Raw genomic sequence first — 25,386 nt, forward strand, 5'->3', positions numbered from 1 at the left:
AGTGACACAGTATAATGTATTAGCTTACAGGAGTATGCTAATACATTATAAGTAAATACTAAAATTAAAAAAGTTATCCCTTCATGGGGAAAAAAAATGTCCCAAAAAAAGGTATTATTTAGCATAAAATATATTTTGTTGCCCATACAATACATAAAAAAAAATACATATACTAGGTACCTGAAATATTAATTTAACAGGTTATTTAGTGTGAAACAAGAACGGGAAAAAGAAAAAAAAAAAAAATACAATGCCGAAAATCGCTTTTTCTTATAATCACATATGGACAGTGAATTCAGAAGCTTCCCCGGGGACATCACTTCAAGTAGAGCTCTGGTGGGGGTACGGGTGACGTATCCCACTCTATACTTCCATCAGAGTCCTCCTGATGTATATCTCTGACTCTGGGCTATAACTTCATGTGAATAGGGCCTTAAATGTAATATGTATTGTATGGTTAGTTAGGAGACCTCATCGCTCCTCAGTAGCATTGCCGTGACACTGTCCAATCAGAGCAGACAGCCTCACAGCAATGCAGAAAAATCAGCAGGTATTCTGCATCACTGTGAGGCTGTCCTCTCTGATTGGACAGTGTCAAAGTGATGCACGAGGCAACGCCTACGGAGGGGAGAGGAGGATCTCTGTCCCGTTACTCAAAATGATCATATTTGGCACTAAACGGAGCGGGGGCCCGTAGCGGGACATGGCGGGAAATAAAAATTTTTTTTAGAAGAATGGAAGCAAGGAATAAAGCCTCCCTTTATGTGGTTTAAAAAAAAAATGACACGTCCTCCTTTTTTTTTTTTTTTTTGTTTTTTTTAAAAACAAAAACAAAAAAACAACATACAATATGCCAATAGAATTTATGGGAACTCAAAAGTGTGATGTAGCTCCAGTCAGTCCATTAGAAGCATGAATGTAGCTTTTCAAGTGAATAGAGAAGAAGACATGAAACAGCTCAAGATCCTGCAGATTCTTCAGTCTATCTGGAGTTACATTAATCTACAGTATATGCAGATTCAGTCTAAAGGATGAAGTTCAGAGTTGATTTACAAGTTATTAAGTTTCCCAAATTGTGGAAGAGCAAATCTCTAGAAGTAGAAATACATCTCTTGCTCAATGCGTATCTAGCTGGAGTGAAGAAGCTGGATGTCATCAAGTTCTATGTTAGGAGGCTACTTAGTAACAAGTGTTGGGGGCATAGACAGTGTTCCCTATAAGGTGCGCGGCTGTACAGCCGTGCACATTGCACGGTCCCCCCGCTCACAAATTTTTAAAGCCCGCGCACTGTCACGGACGGCGTGGAGGAATGCAGTGGCGTCACTAGCACCGGAGGGGGCCCCGATGCTAGCGACAGCCACATTCACTTTGTATACAAATTAATACTATAGGCTGCAGGCCACGTTAGGCCTGCAGCATATAAGGCGCTGAAAACTCCCTGTGCAGGCCGGCGTGATGACGTCTCTGGATCACGCTGGTCTGCGCATGCATCCCACCCGCAAGGCAGTTCAGTGCTCCGTCCGTTGCGAGAACGGGGCAAGGTAAGTACAATATTATATTTTTGGGGGGGCTATGTGGCAATATATACACAGGGGGATTGCTGTGTGGCACTATATAAAAGGGGGTCTGTGTGGCAGTATACACAAAAGGGGGGTCTGTGTGGCAATATACACAAGGGGGGTCTGTGTGGCAGTATACACAAGGGGGGTCTGTGTGGCAGTATACACAAGGGGGGCTATGTGGCGCTATCTATCAGTATTCTATAGTGCTGTCGGGGGCTGTGAGGCACTATATACAAGGGAGGGGGGCTGTGAGGCACTATATACAAGGGAGGGGTGCTGTCTGGCACTATATACAAGGGAGTGGGGGTGGCGCTATATACAAGGGGGCTGTGTGTGGCGCTATCTACAGGGGGCTGTGTGTGGCGCTATCTACAGGGGGCTGTGTGTGGCGCTATCTACAGGGGGCTGTGTGTGGCGCTATCTACAGGGGGCTGTGTGTGGTAATATCTACAGGAAGCAGTGTGTGGTAATATCTACAGGGAGCAGTATGTGGTAATATCTACAGGGAGCAGTATGTGGTAATATCTACAGGAAGCAGTGTGTGGTAATATCTACAGGAAGCAGTGTGTGGTAATATCTACAGGGAGCAGTGTGTGGTAATATCTACAGGAAGCAGTGTGTCTGGTAATATCTACAGGGAGCAGTATGTGGTAATATCTACAGGAAGCAGTGTGTGGTAATATCTACAGGAAGCAGTGTGTGGTAATATCTACAGGAAGCAGTGTGTCTGGTAATATCTACAGGGAGCAGTATGTGGTAATATCTACAGGGAGCAGTATGTGGTAATATCTACAGGAAGCAGTGTGTGGTAATATCTACAGGAAGCAGTGTGTGGTAATATCTACAGGGAGCAGTATGTGGTAATATCTACAGGGGGATGTGTGTGGTGCTATTTACAGGGGGCTGTGTGTGGCGCTACCTACAGTGGGTCTGTGTGAAGCTTTCTATAGGTAGGGCTGTGTGTGATGCCATCTACAGGGACAGTGGTGTAATAAGGGATTCTTTCAATGATGCCTATAATTGGTGTTTATAATGGTCAATTTTACTGGTGGACTTGTAATATTATAGTATTTAAAAAAGTAATTATATCTCATTTAAAATATGTTTTCTTATTCTCTTATTTAGTCACTATAGGACAGCTTACTGGGGGTATTACTTTTGGTCATCAGATCGCCCACCATTGTTGGAGACTTGCCCTGCTCCCTAACTGCCATGCTCTGGAGCTGCCAAGACTAAGAGGGAACATTGGGCATAGGATGATAATAGTTTCAATACCAGGTCCTGAGTAGATCCAGTACTGTTGCCTGGATTAACATTGAAGTCATCTGGTGCTTCTGCCAGTTGAAGTAAGAAAGGGACTGGGCACAGCACTGGATTATGGATTTTAGGTATTATATGGTTTCACTGCTTGCCGACACAGGACGAGAATGCTCGTCCTGAGTGGCGGGTTCTTCGCGCATTAGGACTAGCATTCTCGTCCTGTGTGACAGCCAGTGTCCGCACGCGATCGGGAGTGGGACAACGGCTGTAATACACAGCCACGGCCCCGCTCTAATGGCAGAGAAGAAACATCTTCTCTCCGCCGTTAATGCTGTGACAAAAGCTGATCGCGGCATTCAAGGAGGGAGGACTGCCCTTTGATCGCGTCACAGAAAATCCCTGTGACGCGATCGAAGCCCATAACTTGTATGTCCAGACAGCCTAGGGTCCATTGAATGACCCCAGGGCTGTCTTAACATATTTCCTGTTGTTGGGGTATACTGAGGTATGCCCTAACAACTGCCTGTGTACAATCAGTACATAGGCTAAATGTACTGGCATATAGATATATGCCAGTACATTACAGTTAAAAAATCAAAATCAAAAATCCCTTTATGGGATTGAAAAAAAAAAGTCAAATTAATGTAAAAAAAAAAAAAAAAGAATGTTAAATAACAAAAAAAAGGAAAAAAATACACAGAAATACACATTTTTTTTACAATAAATAAACTTCTTAAAATATAAGTCCCAGAGCATTAAATAATATAGACATATTTGGTATCGCGACGACCGTAACAACCTAAACAACAAATGTATAACATTATTTATGATCGTTGCATGGTGTAAAAAAATAAAACTGCAGCAGGACTGCTTTTTTCTGCATTATCGGCCAAAATGTGTTAATATAAATTCAACGATAATTTATTCGTACCAAAAAATGGTACCTACATAAAAAAAGTCTCATATAACTACGTCGTACAAAAAATAAAAAAAGTTACGAGCGTCGGGATGCAAAGAGGGAAATATAAAAAAATTGTTCTGTCCTCAAGGCCAAAATTGTCCGTGTCCTTAAGGGGTTAGGACAGGCCAGGGTTTGTGTACACTTGCCAGAGTTTTTCTTAAAGGGTTATTCCCATCTTATAAAGTTATGGCATATCCTTAGGATATGCCATCAATTTATGATCAGTGGGGTCTGACTTTTGGGATCCCAACCGATTGTGAGAATGAAGGGGGCCAGAGTGTTCATTTAGCAAAAGTGTCCCCTTCTAAGTTTTCCCTGCACAGCAGCGCTCCTGGCCATCCGGCTGTGCAGGGAACTCCAGAAGGCCTTATTCACTGCCCGCATCACAGACATCTGTATCAAGGTTAAGTTGTATGCTCTTAGCTGAAGGGAATCAGTACTTGTCCATGACAATCAGAAGCTTTGGTCCTTACCTGTGCTTTCTTCAGGCAATGTTGTAGTCGTCTCGAGCTTTGTGCCATTTTCCTCAGAGGAGGTTGAAAATTGCTCTATACAAGAGTCCAATAACTGCTGATTTTCACTGATGCTCATTTCTGAAAACATTCCAGGAAAGTCATAACTCTCAAAATCTGTACCAATGGTATCCTGACTAGGCATGGAGAACGCACCTTCCAACACTGGAGGAGAGCCGGGTGGGGACAATGATGAAAGGGAGGATAGGGAAGAGAGTGATGTCACAGACTTTGGAGGTTTGGTTTCTTGTGGGTCCTCTTGTGCAGTGGGCAGGTTGGTATACTCTGGCCTGCCATGGGAGTGCACTACCTCATTTTCATGAATGGTAGTAATAGGCCCGCATGGAATGTAACCACTTTTCTCTTGGAGAAGAAAGTCCAACTTGTACTGATAGTCCAGGTCAGTTGCACTGTCTCCTTGATTGTAATACAGTTCCGTAGAGCTCAATGAATTAAGAGAACCTCGACTAGAAGTGTTCAAGGACCCACGACTAGATGCTAAGGAGCCAAGGCTGCTACCCGATGAAACAGATAACGTGCTTGCAGACAGGCTGTGTATTTAAAAGAAAGAAACCGTTTTAGTTAAACCACAAAAATGGATCAACGACGTCAAATAAAACATTTAAAAATATATATATATATTTTATATATCAATTCTAAGGTTAATTTACTAACAAGTATAAAAGAGTAGAAGCCAATAGGACTGCGTTATTAATTAAAGAGGCTCTGTCACCAGATTTTGCAACCCCTATCTGCTATTGCAGCAGATAGGCGCTGCAATGTAGATTACAGTAACGTTTTTATTTTTAAATGAGCATTTTTGGCCAAGTTATGACCATTTTTGTATTTATGCAAATGAGGCTTGCAAAAGTCCAAGTGGGTGTGTTTACAGTAAAAGTCCAACTGGGCGTGTATTATGTGCGTACATCGGGGCGTTTTTACTACTTTTACTAGCTGGGCGTTCTGACGAGAAGTATCATCCACTTCTCTTCAGAACGCCCAGCTTCTGGCAGTGCAAACACACAGCGTGTTCTCGAGAGATCACGCTGTGACGTCACTCACAGGTCCTGCATCGTGTCGGACGAGCGAGGACACATCGGCACCAGAGGCTACAGTTGATTCTGCAGCAGCATCAGCGTTTGCAGGTATGTCGATGTAGCTACTTACCTGCAAACGCTGATGCTGCTGCAGAATCAACTGTAGCCTCTGGTGCCGATGTGGCCGACATGATGCAGGAAGTGAGTGACGTCACAGATCTGCACTGCCAGAAGCTGGGCGTTCTGAAGAGAAGTGGATGATACTTCTCGTCAGAACGCCCAGCTAGTAAAAGTAGTAAAAACGCCCCGATGTACGCACATAATACACGCCCACTTGGACTTTTGCAAGCCTCATTTGCATAAATACAAAAATGGTCATAACTTGGCCAAAAATGCTCGTTTTTAAAAAATAAAAACGTTACTGTAATCTACATTGCAGCGCCTATATGCTGCAATAGCAGATAGGGGTTGCAAAATCTGGTGACAGAGCCTCTTTAACATACAATGCTTATGGTGGTACCATAACAGGAAAAAGCCCATTAAAAATGAATTACTAAATGTAGCCCAATGAGACCAAGGTAACTTACCCATGTTGTTACTCCTGCACTGTAGAGACACCAACTCTACAGTGCAGGAGTAACAACATGGGTAAGTTACCTTGGTCTCATTGGGCTACTTACATAGGTCTAGCTGTGCATATATAGTTACTAGAGTCTTTTGTACATTACATAAATTCATGTGTTTCTCATGACGATTACCTTGTATTTACCTAACTATATTCTGCCCATCATATAAACAGCATATACCGTGTTAGTATTTTTATGTAGCCTATACCAATTTCATACGTACTGTATTCATGCCCAGATGTCTCCTGCCTTGTAGGACACCTTGACACTGCATTGTATGTTTCATTTTTTAAACTGTATAGTCCCATACATGTTAATAATAAGGTATATTTTTTATATTTCTTCAAACAATTGTGTTAATTGACCTTTTCTGTAGGCTAGATTACCTAAAAGGAAGGCTAATCGTACTGCTCCTCTTTGTGGCCAATAGCATTATACCTAAACACTGGAAGGCTGACTTTCATACCAACATGCAAAGAATGGCTTAAGGTGGTGGGCAATATGGAGAAATTTGAAAAATATAGCACGACCTATAGAAATAACCAAACACAATTTACAGTCGAATGGTATCCAGAGTAAAATCCATCTCCGGTCCATTGCATTAAATGTTGTGGAGCTCCAGTAAACTCAACATACCAAATACACCCAGTGTCCTAAGAGAATACCATTTAGGCTTCATTCACATCTGCGCTAGGGCTCCGTTCCGACTGAGCTTTCCATCGGAACAGAGCCCTGACAGACTCAAACGTAAACTATAGGTTTCTGTTTCCTTCACTATTGATTTCAATGGTGACGGATCCGGTGCCAATGGTTTCCGTTCGTCTCCATTCTGCAAGGGTTCCGTCGTTTTGACAGAATCAATAGCATAGTCGACGGAACCCTTGCACCACGAAAACTAACGGAAACCATTGGCACCGGATCGATCACCATTGAAATCAATGGTAATGGAAACGGAAACCTATGGTTTCCGTTTCAGGCTGTCAGGGCTCCGTTCCGACGGAAAGCTCAGACGGAACGGAGCCCTAGCGCAGATGTGAACGAAGCCTTACTGACCAGCCAAATACTCAAAATGTTTAGTGTTTTTTGTGCTTCCTTTTGTGTTTTATTTGTTACTAATAGTCTGTTTTTTTTGTATGGTATTTGTATAACTGCAATAAACAAAACAAATAAATACATTTAGGCCCAATGCACATGACCGTAAAAAATCTCTGTAACTGCGGACCATAATACGGTACGCAATTACGGACCCACCTACTTCTATTGGCCGCGGACATATTTCCGTATTGCTACGGATAGGTGTCCGTGCCGTAGAACCGTGCCGGGAATTATGGAGCATGTCCTACTTTTTGTATTTTATGGGCCGTGCTCCCATACGTTGGCGGCCGGCCGTGCCCACAATCGTGGGCCGTGATTACGGGCACGGTCGTGTGCATGGGGTCTTAAGCAGCATTTTCTCCTAAAATCAGAAAATCCCCAGTAAATATAATTCTTTCCTTTGTCAGGTTGTTAAAAATTTGACTCAACTTCTTAGGCTTTTGTCACACCACATGTTTACTTGGGATTTTCCATTTATTTATTTAGTATAAACTTTTTCATTTTAGCCCCACTAGGGGACTTTACTATCCGATCATTTGATCGCTTTTATAATACACTGCAATACTTCTGTATTGCAGTACAATACTTCTGTATAAAACTGACAGGCATCTGTTAGGCACAGCCTCTGGCATGACTTAGCAGGCATTCACTAAAGGCAGACCTGGGGGCCTACGTTAGGCTGCCACAAAAACCATCGGCACCCCCGTGATCGAATCCATGGCCGATGGGGTAAGAGAGGGAGCCCCCTCAATTTTAAACCACTTCGATGCAGCTGTCGCTATTGACAGCTACATCTAAGGGGTTAAACGGGTGGGATCGATGCGGATTTCTTTAGACAGCCCGAATCCCGCTCTATCCGGCACGGGACACCCATGCAGGGCTTATCTCACAGCCCACCTTTTCACAGTGCTGGGGCATAAGTACCCTTAATGGCCACCGTGAAAACACGTATGGTGCGGATTTCATTGCAGATTTTAACATCCAATTGATTTCTTATGATGAAAATACGCAATTAATACAAATTGAATCCGGTGGGGACTGGACATGCTGCGGATTTGTAATTTCTATCCGCATCTATGAATCAGCAATGTAAAAATACGCTGCATGTGGGTTGGGATTGTAAAAACCCATCTACTTGCATTGTACAATAAAATTATTCGGATTTGCTCTGCGTATTCCGCAACGCAAACCCCAACAAATCCTGAATGTGTGAACTGGTCCTTATAGTACTTGACCACAGTCATTTCTTATTTTCTGATCTTACATACATGTCATTTGAACCTTATTTTTAGTGCAAATCAATTTTAACACATTCATCAATGAAATGTGCCCCAAAGAGGTTTGCGACTTGCCTGGCAAGGGGCATGGCTTAGGATATGCCAAATTGCGCCAAACTTCTGGCGCAAAAAAGTAGTTTAAAGTGAGCCAACTAATAGGTTCTATAAAGTTAGACAGAAGTGTCTAAACATGAGAGAATATTGACGTTGAACAACAATTGTTGCATTGATATATAACAGGTGTTCGTTCACTTGATGGGTTGAATTGTATCACTGCCTGAATGAACGATTAAAATACGATTTTTATTGTAGAAAACCTTACTAAAATTAGGGCTAGGTAGCCAATTGTACTATACAGGCGTAGGCACGGTAGACCATACAGAGGAGGAACGGTAATGATACTATTGTTAGCACATTGCTGCCAAACAAAGATTCCCCCTATCTGTATTATAATATAACACCTGCTCAATCCGTGCCACTAACACGTGTCCCTACGCGTTTCCGCACCGCTATTGATCACAGTGCTTCATCAGGGGTCACACTGATGTGATTTCAACACATCTAAATTTGATTGTATGGCCGGGAGACACCTATTGCGTGTCTCATAACATTCACCCGGCTCGTGCACGACACTAGTCAGCTGGTCGAACACGAGCCGAGTGAAATACCGGACATATGTAGTACTGGCCCCTCCCTCTCCGGTGTGACGCGGCGGCCAGGCAGCCAACCCGTAGCAAGCCACGCACATGACGCGGCCCGATCAGGGCCGGCCCCCGGGCGTTCGCTGTCACAACAAGGGGGAGGACCACAAAAGCGTCCATAGTAACCAGGGATCACAAGGCGGCTATGTATCACTAACCTGAGATAAGTGGCCAAGGAGAGGACCCAAGACAGGAACATGGCGATCGCGAGCCAAATAAATGGCATACTCGATCGCCGCGTGTGCCATCCTATAAGTGGGAGACACAGCGGTCCTGGAACCAATAGAAAACGGCACACTCGATCGCCGTCTGTGTATAAGGGGAAACCAGGGTGAGGGGAAGGGAGAAGGTTTTGCCCATTGCCTAGATTTAATCAAGGGGGGGGGGGGGGACACACACGGCGTCCTCTAGCGGTACAGGTCACCGCAAAGGGTCTCGCAAGGAGAAGGACGCAAGATAAAGGTGAATGTGCTGAAGTAACAGAGGGGAAATTGATGAAAAAGGGGATAATATATACGGTGTGGTAGCAGGGATTCACCCAATAAAGAGTCACAGCGACCAATTCAGAGGAAGCAATTGAACGATATTTGTTCATTGAGACCCGCCGGTTTCATGGTATGCATGCGGAAAATCCATTAGGCCTCTTTTTGTAGGATCCGCTTATCCCAATTGCCGCCCCTGGCAGATGGCCTAATGTGCTCGATCCCCTGAAACTTAATGACGTGGGTATCACCACCATGGTGTTCCCAAACATGTCGGCCACCGAAGTATCCGTATTGCGACGAATGTCGCCTATATGGTCCCTTATTCGTCTCCTAAATTCTCCGATTGTCTTGCCGACATATTGCAGTCCGCAGACGCACGAGATCAGATAGACGATGCCCTTCGTTTTACAATTAATAAAGGATCTGTTTTCAAAGGTCCGACCAGTTGCATGGCTGTTAAAGTTCTTACCACACGAGATGGATTCGCAAGCTTTGCAGGACCCACATCTAAAAGTGCCCTTAATGTTATGTGTAAGCCATGTTGTGGGGCGAATAGATAGCATGTGGCTATGGACCACACGATCCTTAATGTTCCTACCCCTCCTGTAGGTGACCGATGGTCTGTCACCTACAAGGTCCCCTACATCTGGGTCAGTCCTCAGGATCCCCCAATAAGTCTGTAGGATTCTAATGACTTCGTGATTAGATGAATCATACGTGCCTATAATTCGCATTTGGTCATCAGTCGTGCGTTGTTTGGGATTTAGGAGTTCACTCCTATTACAATGGAATGCATTGCGATAGGCCGATCCAAGGACATCATGGGGATACCCCCTCCGGCGAAATCTATTCTGTAGGTCCGAGGCAGCTAGTTTAAAGTCAGTCATGGTGGAGCAGTTCCTACGTGCCCTCAGGTATTGACCTTTGGGTATGCCTTTTCTCAGAGGTGCGGGATGCCAGCTCTCCCATTGAAGGAGACTGTTGGTTGCTGTCTCCTTCCTGAAGATATTGGTTTGTATGTATCCCTGTTCAGTTTTGTGTATATTGATATCCAAGAAGGTCATTTTGCTCTCATGAATAACAGACGTAAAAGAGTCCCATTTCGTTGACATTAAGGATGCTCACAAATTCGCTGAACTCCTCTTTAGTTCCAGACCACAAGATCATGATGTCATCAATAAATCTTAGCCAGAGGATGATCATAGATGTCCATCGATCCATATCCTCCCCAAACACAATCATCTTCTCCCACCAGCCCAGATATAAATTAGCATAGGAGGGTGCACAGGGGGTCTCCATTGCTACCCCCCTTAGCTGTTGGAAGAATTTGCCATCGAACAGAAAGAAATTCTGCTCGAGAACAAAACGAAGGAGGCTAACCACAAACTCATTGTGAGCCTGGAATTGTGTTCCCCTTTCCTTCAAAAAATCCTCTATAGCCCTACATCCCGTGGCATGGGGTATAGAGCTATAGAGGGCCTCCACATCCAGTGATGCCAGAAGTACACCAGGGTCACATTTAATGCCCTCTAGGCGTCTAAGTACATCCATCGTATCGCGAACGTACGATGGGAGGGCCAGTACAAATGGACTAAGGATCCGATCGATATAGAGACTAGCATTCTGAGTCAGGTTATCAACCCCAGAGACAATGGGGCAACCCTTAAGAGGAGATGTGCCTTTGTGTAACTTAGGCAGGCTGTAAAAGGTGGCATATTGTGGATGATCGGTCAAAATAAAGCGTTGTTCATTGGTGCTCACCAAATTGAGAGATCTGCCTTGATTTACCAATCTTTTAAGTTGGTTTGCAAAAATCGGCATAGGATCACTCAATAAAATTCTATAGCATGCTGTATCACTCAGAATGCGGTGGCACATGTCACTGTACGGATTACGATCCATCACAACAATATTGCCACCTTTTATCTAATGGATTAATGACAATATTGTCATCCTGCTCAAGGGCTTGTAAGCCTGCCATCTCATCTCTAGAGGTATTAAATTTGATAGTATTAGAAGAATCAATTTTCCTGAGCTGGTCCACCACTACCTCCAGAAAAACATCCATTGGGGTATTATCATTAATAGGGGCATTTCTGGTAGAAGGCTGCCTCAAACCTGTAAAGGGGCCATCACCCACATTTCCACAGGTTAGTGATACATAGCCGCCTTGTGATCCCTGGTTACTATCGACGCTTTTGTGGTCCTCCCCCTTGTTGTGACAGCGAACGCCCGGGGGCCGGCCCTGATCGGGCCGCGTCATGTGCGTGGCTCGCTACGGGTTGGCTGCCTGGCCGCCGCGTCACTCCGGAGAGGGAGGGGCCAGTACTACATATGTCCGGCATTTCACTCGGCTCGTGTTCGACCAGCTGACTAGTGTCGTGCACGAGCCGGGTGAATGTTATGAGACACGCAATAGGTGTCTCCCGGCCATACAATCTAATTTAGATGTGTTGAAATCACATCAGTGTGACCCCTGATGAAGCACTGTGATCAATAGCGGTGCGGAAACGCGTAGGGACACGTGTTAGTGGCACGGATTGACCAGGTGTTATATTATAATACAGATGGGGGGAATCTTTGTTTGGCAGCAATGTGCTAACAATAGTATCATTACCGTTCCTCCTCTGTATGGTCTACCGTGCCTACGCCTGTATAGTACAATTGGCTACCTAGCCCTAATTTTAGTAAGGTTTTCTACAATAAAAATCGTATTTTAATCGTTCATTCAGGCAGTGATACAAGTGTCTAAACATGCGCCAAATTTATTGTGTGTGATATATTGTGAAAAATTTGGCGCATCGAGTCTAATTCTTAGCGGTCTAACTTTAAGACAGTATTAGTAAATCTGACCCAATGTTTCCTTCATCTAGTTGACACTTTCTCGTAAACTGACACAGTGTACTTTAGCAATGATGCATGCTGTGGAATTAAATATTTGCCCCCACTGAATACTGCTGCAAGAAACACTTAGCAAGATAAAGTGCTTCTTATTGACAAGACTCTGGTGATTATTCAGCCTGTAATGAAGTTGTTTGTCAAACCTAATTAGTTCTCCAAACATTATCAATTTGTTTATTTTGCTGTATATGTGAAGACGCCCCCAGAATGGATCATTATTACTCTATTAGTACATCATGTTAATTAAAATAAATAGTTCTGCTCACAATTACATTGAGGTACACAGCGTCCTCCCTGCAGTGTGCAAATACCAAGTCTGATTGTTAAATCCACTCACATCAAAGACCACTGTTAAATAAGCAGAAGTCTCGGTCGTTAATGGAAAGTGCTATGTCAAAAACTTTATTTTTAAATAAAAAAAATATTAGTATGTACCAAAATAGTCCAAGTTGAATTTGGTCTAAAAGACCATTGTATTGCAGCACCGGCGTCCTGGGTTTGAATTAGAGCCATAGACTAAGGATCAATAGCCAAAACGCGCATCATCAACTTCTAGGTGATCGATAATAGCTGGATCCTGCACGTCAAAGACAAGCAGGACCTGCGCTCACTGAAGCCCTCAGTCCCGATGATCTGACGGATTTGGCTTTGACCACAAGATACAGCTTCTATGTATCCAGGATACATAGAAGCTGTATCTCAAAAAGAAAAACATTTTTTTAAAGTGTAGCTAAACGTTTGACAAACTTCTGACATGTCATAGTGACATGTCAGAAGTTTGTATTGGTGGGGGTCCGAGCACTGAGACCCCCACCAATAACTAGAACGAAGCAGCTGAAGCGCTTTGTGTCTGTTCGGCTTTTCCGGAAAGCCGACGTATCACACGAGCACTTCAGCTGCTTCGTTCTAGAGATTGGTGGGGGTCTCAGTGCTCGAACCCCCACCAATCCAAACTTCTGACATGTCACTATGACAGGTCAGAAGTTTGGCAAACGTTTAGTTACACTTTAATAAAACCCAATTCAAAACTTGTTCAAAATAAAATAAAACATTGATTTATATTTTAAAAAAAATTGCCTTCAAAAGGTTTACCTATCCTTTATATCTAAGGGCTCATACACACGACCGTAGCGGTGTGCACGGCCTGTGATTTGTGGCACGCAAATCGCAGGCCGTGTACATTCATTTCAATGAGCCTGGACTGCAAAATGTGGCCGTAATAAGACATGTCCTATCTTTTTGCTGTCCAGCCTCCCGGGCAATGAACTACGGTCGTGTGCATGTGCCCATAGAAATGAATGGGACCGCAATTCACCCGCAGATTTGCGGGTGAATTGCGGCCGCAAAAACACGTCAGTGTGCATGCGACCTTACAATGTGCATTATAATAATGTGCATGATCGGTTGTTTCATTGCTGTGAACTGTGGCACATCACAATGGAGCCAAGTCTCTTAAACAAAGGTACATTGCGCGCCTGGCAGTTCTGCACACATCACCAGTTTTATACCTTTAAAATTCTCAACAAAGCTGGACATACAAGAGATGAGCTCTGCAGAGGAAATGGCTCTTTAGAACACAATGTATCCTTATTACCTGTAGGTTCTTGACCTACCTTTTCAATTCTGAATGCAAATAAGTGGCCAGTTTTGTGGTTTCTTCCAACTTTTTCACCAGCTCCTTCTTTTTCTCTTGAACTTTTAACCTGAACGAAACAGAGTGATCAGAGATATGGTTTGTGATTGTTTATAACAAGATCAAATTATCCCTCAGATTCTTATATAGAGTGAAGGTGGGTGACTCCATTACATATCAGCGAAGTCCGGCAGAATAAGGAAGATTACCTCTCGGCAAGTGCTTGGCTGGGAGTGCTTTTGACGCACAAGAGGTCCTCTTCTAGCCGCCTCTTCTCTGCTTCCAGTCGTTCCATCTCGTCCTGAGTGCGTTTTCGGGTTGTTACAAACTGCAGTTCTTTTAGAAGTTCTTCTTTCTCATTAATTAGCAGAAGCTTCTCTTTCTCTATGTCCAGTGCTCCTGGCCAGGCCTCGCTGTCTAACTTGGATAGTTCTATCTTTAGGTTAGCCATACTGAAAAGATAGAAAAAGATTAAGGTTCAGCTTCCCAGGTTGGATAGCAATGAAAGGGTTTGTCCCATTTGGATAATCCCTGTCCATATGCCCTATTAAGATAGATAGATAGATAGAATACACACACACACACACACACACACACACACACACACACACAAACGCATAAATATACACATACGGCAGACTATATTATAAATATTAGCCAGACTGCTCATATTACCCCGACTTCGACTGGGGACCTCATATATTACATGGTATTACTTAGTCCCTCAATCATCTAAATAAGTGTCTTGTAATACCACATTTCTCCTGCAGCCCCTGCGCCGCTGATTGCCTTTGGGTTTCAGCTGTTGGATCTGCAGTTCGCCTTGGAGACCTCATTTTCATAAGGAATTGTCCAACTGGAACAATCCCTTTAAGCCAATCTCCTATTGCCCTATAGCCCTGCTCATGGGTCCCCACCTAACAAACAGTACCATGGACCTCAGCTCTCTGGGCTCTTGCAAAGAAAAAGGGGTTGTATTCATCATTCCATCCCCCAGTCCTAAACAGAAACGGCTCAGCAATCAATTGATCCAAGGGTCTGACTTTTCTAACCCCAGTGATCAGTTGTTTTTGCTGTAGGAAGATGCATCTGGCCAATTGCAGTATTACATGGAGCTCATTCAAATGAAAGCACATGTACTGCATGGATAGGCCAGGTGTGTGAGTGCAACTTTCCATTCTGGCTTATAGAGGGTGGTCCCAAGCCTATCATAGCCCAATCCCATTAAAAATGTATTCAGAATTCTGCAGGCCACTAAGCGAACATCTACAGCTATAATGCAGACTACCGCAGGACTAGTACAATAGAATTAAAGCAAATTTACAAAACTTTCTCAACATTTGTATGTAAATTATATCTCTTGACAAGCCCATGCTTCAGTTTTTCAATCACACCAGGCAGATAATATCTGTCTTTTGAAAAATGTTTTTCCTCAGTCCATACGCTGTACTATTCGCTAGATACAATGCTAGGATTCAATGGTCATGTATTTCTAAATGTTGCAAAAACGTGTCATTGGGTAACAGAAAATCAATGCAAGCTGTATATAAAAATGATCAAACTTGCAATGGGTAGAAAAAAAAAAGATACAAAGCAAACTATATGCTATAAAAAAAAAAGCACAAGATACAAAATACAACAATTAAGCAAAGTACCATTACAGCTAGCTTACACAATGGAAAGAAAGTTTTTGTGGGCTATTCTTCTTTTTCCTGCCCACAGAGAATGACAGATATGCTCCAATTATCTAGCTCAAAAGTACCTTTAAAATACTAAATCATTGAGAAAAGCCAGGGAACAGTAAGAACAGAGAAAAAGCAAACAAAAAAAATGGCCACTTATTCTGAACGATTCGCAGCTTTCATTCATGTCCATAAATAAACAATTCTGGACAATACAATGAAAGAAAAAAAAGCTTGTGTAATTTTTATTAATTACATGACTGCTGTGCGGCTACTGATCGGATACGTGCAACACAAATTGATTGCAGCCATTATAAACCTGTTAACAGGGTAAACACCATACGCCTTGCAGATGGCTGGTGTATTACTAGATATTTATAACATCTGCTCTCCCCCGAAGTTCTGCTGCCATTTATTTTGATAAGTGAAAACCACTGCACACTTCCAGCAATAAAGGCAATTTTTCCCCATTTGCAAAATGCTGATTTTTCATGTCAGGGTTTTTTTCTACCATTGCTTGTTTTCCTGGTTTTCAATTAATGGTTCAACACTTTTTCAGTACAGGACACAGTTCAAGTCTCAGAGTTTATAAGCTCAATGATCCATGTCGGAATGAGATGACTTTTGGCTGGGTCGCTAAGTGTAATGGGACATTTGTTTTTCTTTTTTTTTTTTTTCCATTTTGGCTGCTTCTGCAGCTCAGGTAAACTATCTGTATACAAGTCTCGGCCATAGACCCCCCAGTCACTGCCTGGTTTGGAGTGATGGCTTTTAAATAATGAGAATTTCCAAATCCTCTCAATTGGAACAAGCGCCAACCTTACAAAGACCGCTTGCTGGATGATACTGCTGCCATTACAGGCTTCCACAAGACTATCATTTAATCTAATGCCTGGACTATTGACATGGGAACTTGCAATTTTTTTCCACGTGGTGACTGGAAGGGTATGTGCACACACACTAATTACGTCCGTAATTGACGGACGTATTTCGGCCGCAAGTCCCGGACCGAACACAGTGCAGGGAGCCGGGCTCCTAGCATCATAGTTATGTACGATGCTAGGAGTCCCTGCCTCGCTGCAGGACAACTATCCCGTACTGTAATCATGTTTTCAGTACGGGACAGTTGTCCTGCAGCGAGGCAGGGACTCCTAGCATCGTACATAAGTATGATGCTAGGAGCCCGGCTCCCTGCACTGTGGTCGGTCTGGTACTTGCGGCCGAAATACGTCCGTCAATTACGGACGTAATTAGTGTGTGTGCACATACCCGAAGACTGCACCAGAGAAATTTATCCCTTCCTCATTTGCTAGAAAAATAGCATAACGAAGCCCCATTTGCGGTCTTCTGTAAATCAGAAAGACAGACTTCTACCATGAGAAATGATTTCTTGCCAGTCCAATGATAACTTTTGGTGTTCTGTTCACCTCTGTCACAATTGTGTGAGGACACCTGAACTGCACAACTACTGCTTTTTGTCAGCCAGGATATCGACATTGATGCAGATCAGATTTTTAATCCGTAGAACGACAAAGCGATGACTGGTGGAAGCACCACACCAAAACGGTTGTCAGTGTGCAACTTAAAAGTAGAAAATAACTTTATAGACGTAAGCTAATAAATAACAACTGCAACAACAAGATCCCATTTGGAGAACATTCCGTCATTTTTTAACGGATGTCTTTTTATACATTTATTTTTAGGTGTTTTATAAGGTATAGTAAAAAGCCTATTGAAGACTATGTAGAAAAGAGCCAGAAAACAACCTGCTCTATCTATATATATATATATATATATATATATATATATATATATATATATATATATATATATATATATATATATATATATATATATATATAAAGCATACGATCTTTTGATAAAAAGATAACTAAATACAAAAAACACAGAGAATACTACGGCCTTGGAGTACAAGATCAGCCTGTAAATAGTGGCCTACTTCTTAAACTGAGACTGGGAAAGCTAATTTCCGTACTATAAAACGTGTATCACTAAAGCCCGTCACTATTGTATTGCATGCTTCATGAATAGGAAGATTACAGGGAAGAAGGATCGGCAAACATGCGGAATGTGGGGCAAACACAATTGCTGCAGACTACCTTCTACGAGTTCAGTCGATACGTCCACTAGAGAGCACCAAAAGACCATTTTTGCTGCGTTACACACACGCATTTCTCAGAGTAGCTGGAGCGTCATAGTATTTTTAATATTATTACCTTCTTTTAGCCTCCTCATATTGTAGGCTCAGTCTGACCTTTTCTGCCAGATTTGCTCGGCTCCTCATTCCAATCTGTAAATAAATAAAATATTATAAAGCAAATGGTTTATGTAATTCATGAAAACTCAAACAATCTCTTTCAAATCCTAAAGATGCTTTGAAGGATTTACTTGCAGTTACAGCAAATACAGAAAACTTTAGTCAAAAGATTGTTTGCTGAATTGGCAGCAGTAAATATCATGAAAAGTCCTATCAATAAGAAATCTATTGTATTCTATGGTTACTCCGACTTATCCGAAGCACTTACATGGGTACCAAGTTGCGGTTGCCTGTGATGTTTCATAAACATACATCGGTGACATTGTTAATAATTTTGCTTAATAATAATAACAGGAAGTTACTGCACATCCCTATCTTGTACCCTAGTATACAGTAATCTCCGGCAATAATAATAGGTACCGCTATCAGCCGAATAAAGCGTACGTCTATCTTTGGAACCATTTTGTATTTTTCCAATGCATCTAAAATGAAAAATGAAGCAACTCTTCAAAAAGCCTTGATTACAAATCTCCTACTATTTAATGTCTACATCTCCTATGGATATTTATGTGTCTCCATGGTAACAGACTACAAACACACCCGGAGTACACTGACCCTACTGTGATATGAATGCATATTACCAAGAAAAGGGGGTTTAATGCATATTTGCATAATTTTCTATTTTAGATGCATCAGAGCAATAAAAATGGTCACAAAGGTAGACATAGTCTTTAATAATCAAGCAAGGTTAACAGCTTACTATGAATATGATGGTTAATAGCCTCTGGGTTAGGAAAGAAACTTAGCCAAGTTCCAAGTTCCATCCTGAATTACCTATTTTACAAGCAGTTTCACAGTTAAAGAGGTTGCCTTGCGAAGACAACCCCTGCCCATATGCCCTATAAGGATATATGGACCTCATAGAGGGGGTCCCTTGCTCACAAACCCTCCCTCTAAGCCAGAACTGGGATCCGCTCGGTCCGACACAAGCCATCCATAAATAAATAATGTCTGGCTATTTGAGACTTCCCTCTGACTTTTTCATATATACAGTACCGCTTTACGTGTGTCATTGTAAATAAACCACTGGGTGGCACTGTTCTATAATTGGCTGATGCTTTGCAGAATAGATATTACTTGAAATCCCATAAAAATTTACGGAGAACTATGTTTTTTTTTTCTTGTCCCCCCCCCCCCTCCCACACAAAACAAATGTTGAAATTACGTAAAGAACGGACCTGCCAAAAAAAGTGTCCTTACATATAAATGATGTCCAAATGGTTGCCTTACTTGTGTACCCAATTTTTTTCCACTACTATTTAAACCTCTACTTAGTGGGAGAAGCATTCTGCTGGATTTGTTACACAATGCGGCTCAAGACAGGTTAAAAAACAAAACAAAAACTATGGTCAGCAATCTAGAAATACAATCTTTACACTTAAAGGCAGCTACTCGGTTATATTAACATTATACCATAAAACAGATGAAAAAAAATGAAGTCACTGGAAAAATAAATAAATACATACATATAAATATACTCTTTGGCTATTTTCTCTCAGGGTGAATTTGCTGCAAATGCTCAAAGAACTCATCTAAGGGCTCATTCACATTAGCGTAATACTTGTCCGTGTGCTGTGCGTTAAAATAACTCACAGCACACGGACCCATGCAATTCAATGGGGCTATTCACACATGCCTGAGTTTTCACACAGCGAGTGTCTGTTGCGTGAAACTCACTGCATGTCCTATATTTGTGCGTTTCTGCGCACCTAATCGCCCATTGAAGTCAATGGGTGCGTGAAAAGCATGGACAGTACACGGACGACATCTTTGTGCTGTCTGTGTTTCACGCATCAGTTACATAGAACAGCAGAGAAATAAATAAAAATAAAAAAAAAGTGCTTGCACGGACGTGGGAAACGCACGACACACGCAAAACGCACTGATGTCAATACTCGACACACACTGACATGAAATGTAGGAAAAATGCTGCGTTTTTTACGTGCGCAAATCGTACACGCTTGTCTGAATGTAGCCTAAATCAGATTTTGATGCGTATTTTGAAGCGGATTTAAGCATGATAGGGAAATTAGACTGTGAGCTCATTGGGGCAGGGACTGATGTGAATGATGACAATCTCTGTGCAGCACTGCAGAATATGCTACATGAGCAATAAAAAAATAAATCCAGCATGCTGTGGATTCTCAAGCCCTAAAGTCTGCAAAGATTTATTTTTAAACCCTATCTACTTGCATTATGACTTGCTGCAGATTTTTAGTGTGGTATCTGAAGCAAATCCACCTAGTGTGGGCCTTTTTGGGGGAGCGGAGGGGTCCTTTTTTCTCTCATTAAAAAGAATAGGAGGAAACACCACACTTCACAAAAATACTGCAGCATATAAGACCACCGTAAAACCTCAGCGGTAATATATGTGAACTGTATTGTACCTCAGCAGCAACATGTGCAAATTCATGAGGAGTACAAAAATACACTACACGCTCAGATTAGCAGCATACTTGCCCTAAATGTAACTAGAATTTCAATGGAAAAAAGGATTTTTTTCTTCTATTGAAAAGCAATTTGCTAAAGAGCGGCCGAGGAAAGTGGAGAGATTTCTGAAAGAGGTTATAAAAATAATAGGGATAGAGAAACGACTTCGTTTCACAGCCTGAAAATAATATATTTTATCATAGCTAAATGAGGGAATATTGGTTGTGGCATAACAAGAAGGACACGAAGTACTGAAAAATGACATTTCTCCCAATGTCAAGAAGGCATTCTCCTTTTTGCCATGGAAAAAGAACATAATGGCGTCCCCCTGTATTTTTCATCTTAAATACTGAGTGAAGAGGAGGGCTTGGCAGAGTATTTCAAACATCCTCACCCTCCATAGAGCCTGAGGGTCACATAATAATCCATTACATTTCTTTCTGGTCTCTAGAAATATCAAATAAGGCACAGCATTCCAGCTCAATAAAATAACTAATACATGGCAAAAGTGCAAACGGGTAGGCTAGAATCATAAGGCTAAGGTCAGAATTAGAGGGGAGAGCATGCAATTGTATACATTGTCATATGAGAACTTTTCTTTGCAATGAAGCTGCGGGTCCAGTTTCTGAAAGTTGCGACTGACCATACATTATTCCTGCAGGGGAAATGTAGTATTACATGGTCAGGCATTTAAATGAATGGCTGACCATATACCGGTAATAGGTGGTCTTACTGAGTCAGTAGGCCTTATTCACATGACAGGGTCCCGACAGGGTCCGAGTGTCGGCCGATAAAATCGGCCGTTTTGGGCCGGTTTGCATCCGTTCCGATCCCGGGCATATCTGGACAGTGACATCAGGGGCAACTCCTGAAGTGGACTCCCCATGTGGCCGGTGATTCCACTTCAGGAAAAGCCCGTCGTCTGTGTCCATTTATGGACACTAAGCGTTACTGGCTTCTCCTGGTGTGGAATCCCCGGTTACAGAGTGTTCGGGGATTCCGCTTCAGGAGTTGCCCCTGATGTTACTGTCCATATATGGACAGAGACATCAAGCGCTCTGTCCAGGAGCGGAATCCCTGAACACACCCCTTGAGGTAGATAAAATGGGGCTAGGACATAGCAGAGCAGGGAGATACCTCCCTGCTCTGCTATAGTGGTGTCGCTACAGCAGTAACAGCCGCAGCAGCTGCTAGCGGCGCCATCGGCCATGTGAGGTTTCGCCGGGCCAGGGCGCTTTTAAAACAAGCATGGGAAGGGAGACAGCGCAGCGCCCCCTTCCACCTGCTGTACACCCCGGCCCTGCCACACAGTGCCCCTGTATACAGCACCCCCACAGCGCTTCGTCCGAATGGCATAAACTCCTCCTCCTCCTCACATGCACTCTGCGCTGTGAGGAGAGAGCGAGTGACGGTAGACACAGCCGTCACTCGGGACACATTCCAGTGATGGCCGTGTATTACCCAGCCCCATAGACTTCTATGGGAGCCGGGCGGTCTGGTAAACGGCCGAAAATAGGGCATGTCCCATTTTTTGATGGCCGGGTTACCCGGCTCGTCAAAAAAACGGTCGTGTGAATAGCTCCATTAGGGGTATATTGTTCCTACTGCGGCCGGGTGATAGCCATTTTATGAACGCTGTCACCCGGCCGTGAAAACCTGTCATGTGAATAAGGGCTAAGGCTCTTTGCTATTGGCTCATAATACTGGATATCTACATACATATAAATTGTGATTTAATCCACACCCTAAACGTCACATAGAAGTAATATTTTCCCTTACATTAATAAAAACCAGCACAAAACTTACATCCCCAGAAATATCAGTCTGTGACCCAGCATCCAGTGTCTGTCTGGACAGAGACAGATGAGAGTTGGTGAGGCTAGATGTTAAGTCTGGCTCTGATCTTCCTATGCCTTGTTCTAGATGAAATCGTTCCTTCAACTTTGCGAGACTCTAATAAAACAAAGCAGAACATACGCGTTACCACTGTAAAGCAAGAAGCAAAATAGAAGAAAACAAAAGGAAATAAACCGGAGTTTCATCTCTACAGGAGAAAATAGCTATAGGATGCTGACAGAGCCATGGTAAGTGGGGAGGTGAATTTATCATAACCCCATAGAACATGGAAATAAGTATAAGCAGGTAATATAGGTGTTCTGAAAATACCAGTTGTCACAACAAAGCAGGAGAAACACTACATAAAAGACCTATGTGGGTAAACCTGGCGCGCTCGCTCTCGCTATATATATTTATTTGTACACACACTTTTATTTGGAGGGCAGCTAATACATAATTTTTCAAGGAAGAGGCATATGATACAAGAATGCAACATTTCTACAGAATGAATTCACCTCAACTTGATCAATGTACGGCCCTTCCGCCGTAAATACAAGGCTTTATAGCATGCCTCTGGATTATTTGGTGAACACTAGTAAGGTCTAACAGATGAGCTTTATGATCACCTAAGCAGACATGATTTATAAATAAAGACTGAAAACCAGATGTGATGATGAAGTTCCCTGGAACCGTTAGCCGGGGATTAGTGACTGACAACACGAACAGGATTTTCGAGCTCAACTCAAAACAGTAGAGAAAGTTATACTCCCGCTTCCTGCAGATTACAAGGATATTATTCAGTCTCAGACTCAATTTTCTTCTCTTTTAACATCTTTTTTATTGTCTTTTTATGCTTTCAAGTCTCCATCAATGCTGCGGATATCCTTATCGTGGTCACAGATGCTACATATAAACAATAAAAGCGTTCACCCTGACGTATGTTTACTTATTTATCAGCGGCCCCACAAACCTGCATGAGGTCCTGCTTCTCCTTCTCCCCAGTGCTGATTGCCTTCCGTATGCTTTTAAGTTCGGAGAGGATGTCTTTTGCTTCTCGAAGCTCATAACCACTCTGCCCTCCAGACATCTTTTGGTCAATACTATGAGAAGAGAGAGGGAAATATATATATTTATTAAGATGAGTTATCAATATTTTGCATTAAGTGTCTTATTGAAAAACCATAATAACTCATTCCCCAAAGCTGCTAACACCCTGACATGGCAGTATTTTCATCAACCGAAACCGGGAGTGGAAAATAATAAGAAAAAGTATAACTGAAAAGATTTGTACTTCTTCAGTGTTTTGGACCCACTTCTGGTTTTGACTTACAAATACTGACCAAATTACTGCCGTGTGAAAGTGGCCCTAGGCTCTATTCACACACTAGCATCGTGGCTTCCATTTATAAGCAAATCGGGGACTGTCAGGGTTCCAGTATTTGCACTACCCTCAAAAATACCTGAAAGCGCAATGTAATCAACGAATGCAAGTGTGAACAGAGCCCTACTAAGATATCTTTTATTTGGAAATTGTGGAAAATGTAATAATTGGGTTCATTTTACCTTACTAAAAAAATTACCAGTTCTGCAGAGTTAAAGGGTGGTCTAGTTTAGAAAACCCTTTTTTATTTCCTTTTAGGGAATTCTAGTGAATGGGGCCGTTATAGTTTCTTGATAAATCCACAGCGTTTTTGGTCCGATTTCAGCAAATTAATGTGTTTTTTTTTGTTTTTTTTTATAATTAAATGTTATACAATTTTCCAATATACTTTCTGTATTAATTTCTTACGGTGTTCAAGATCTCTGCTTGCTGTTATTCAGTTTATTCATGGTTTACTGCTATGATGGACACACAGGTGCTGGGATCGTTAGAAGACACGGCTCTGATACAAATAATGTAACGAGCCGTGCACCTGTGTATCACATGACCATGGACAGAATTTTATCCACTGGAGGTAAACAACGAATCTTCCTACTGAATAACAGACAGAAATCTTGAAAACCGCGAGAAATTAATACAGAACGTATACTGGAAAACTGTATACGTTTTATTTACACAAAAAAATAACATCAATTAGCTGAAGCCGGACAACTCCTTCAACTAGCGCTGTTGCCCCTTCAATCGGAGGATCAGTGGTGGCACCGGCAGTCAGTCACTAAATGATGGCATATCCTAGTGAACGCTTACCATCGTGGGAAAACCTCTTTATCGAAGCTGGAATTGTAGCAATTGTTTCATTTGATCTAAAAAACCTTATCTGAAAATGTGTAAACTATTTCTGTTTAGTATCGAACATGTCCAGGGGTGTAGCCCTACATGTTCCTCTGTCTGTACAAGGCATGTCTCTGAGTGTCTGCCTGGGTTTCTTTAACAACTGCCCTTTGTTTCCTTGTGGTATGTTGCTGTCAGTTTCTCAAACATGCTTTGGATTCCTATCAAAATTGCTTGCAAGCAAGCTGATTTAAAACAATACAGCGTTGTTGTATTAATATAATAACAGACTGCTTGGCTAACCTTTAATCTGGCACAGGGGCATGAGGTGTGATTACTTAAGATACAGAATGAACAGAACGGAAGAAAAATAAGCCATCTCTGGTCTAGCATGAATTTCTAAAAAACAACCATAAGCATATTGTCTCATTCCCGTTGCATCTTCCATGCTGCACGCTAAGAAGATGTTATACAATAAATTATACAAGACAAAGCAGAGAAAATAATATGAGTGTCATTTTCAGTGAATGTCATTTCATGAAAACCTCAAACGATGCTTTGTGACCCATCTCGAAAGGAAGCGTTTCCTTAGGCTAGCACCAACGGCAGGACATGAAGAACATAGACATAAAATGGTGATATATTTAGCTTGTTACAAGCTGTAAAGTTATAATGAGCCTAAATCAAATACCCAAAATCTAGGCCATAGAAACAGTCCTGCTGGCTTCCCCTGACCTCTGCACAGAAAACATTAAATCCTTTTAAAGATTCCAAACAGAAGATATTCATCAGCAGGCCTGCTCAGAGAGGGAAGCGTGACATTATTGTAGAAGGATTA

The 25,386-nt window shown here is 42.3% G+C and overlaps 1 protein-coding gene across 1 annotated transcript in view; it reads right to left on the bottom strand.

The window, feature by feature from the left end:
- Positions 1 to 25,386, bottom strand: part of WWC2 (WW and C2 domain containing 2) — a 200,643-nt gene that overhangs the window by 76,645 nt on the left and 98,612 nt on the right. Inside the window, exons 6-11 of the mRNA XM_075860208.1 lie at positions 23,307 to 23,436; positions 22,307 to 22,453; positions 17,970 to 18,043; positions 14,260 to 14,502; positions 14,031 to 14,120; positions 4,257 to 4,846 (exon numbers count right to left, since the gene is read on the bottom strand). Coding sequence (XP_075716323.1) covers positions 4,257 to 4,846; positions 14,031 to 14,120; positions 14,260 to 14,502; positions 17,970 to 18,043; positions 22,307 to 22,453; positions 23,307 to 23,436 — 1,274 coding nt within the window. The remainder of the gene's footprint in view (positions 1 to 4,256; positions 4,847 to 14,030; positions 14,121 to 14,259; positions 14,503 to 17,969; positions 18,044 to 22,306; positions 22,454 to 23,306; positions 23,437 to 25,386) is intronic.

The sequence above is a fragment of the Rhinoderma darwinii genome, chromosome 1 (genome assembly GCF_050947455.1).
Source record: "Rhinoderma darwinii isolate aRhiDar2 chromosome 1, aRhiDar2.hap1, whole genome shotgun sequence".
NCBI lineage: Eukaryota > Metazoa > Chordata > Amphibia > Anura > Rhinodermatidae > Rhinoderma > Rhinoderma darwinii.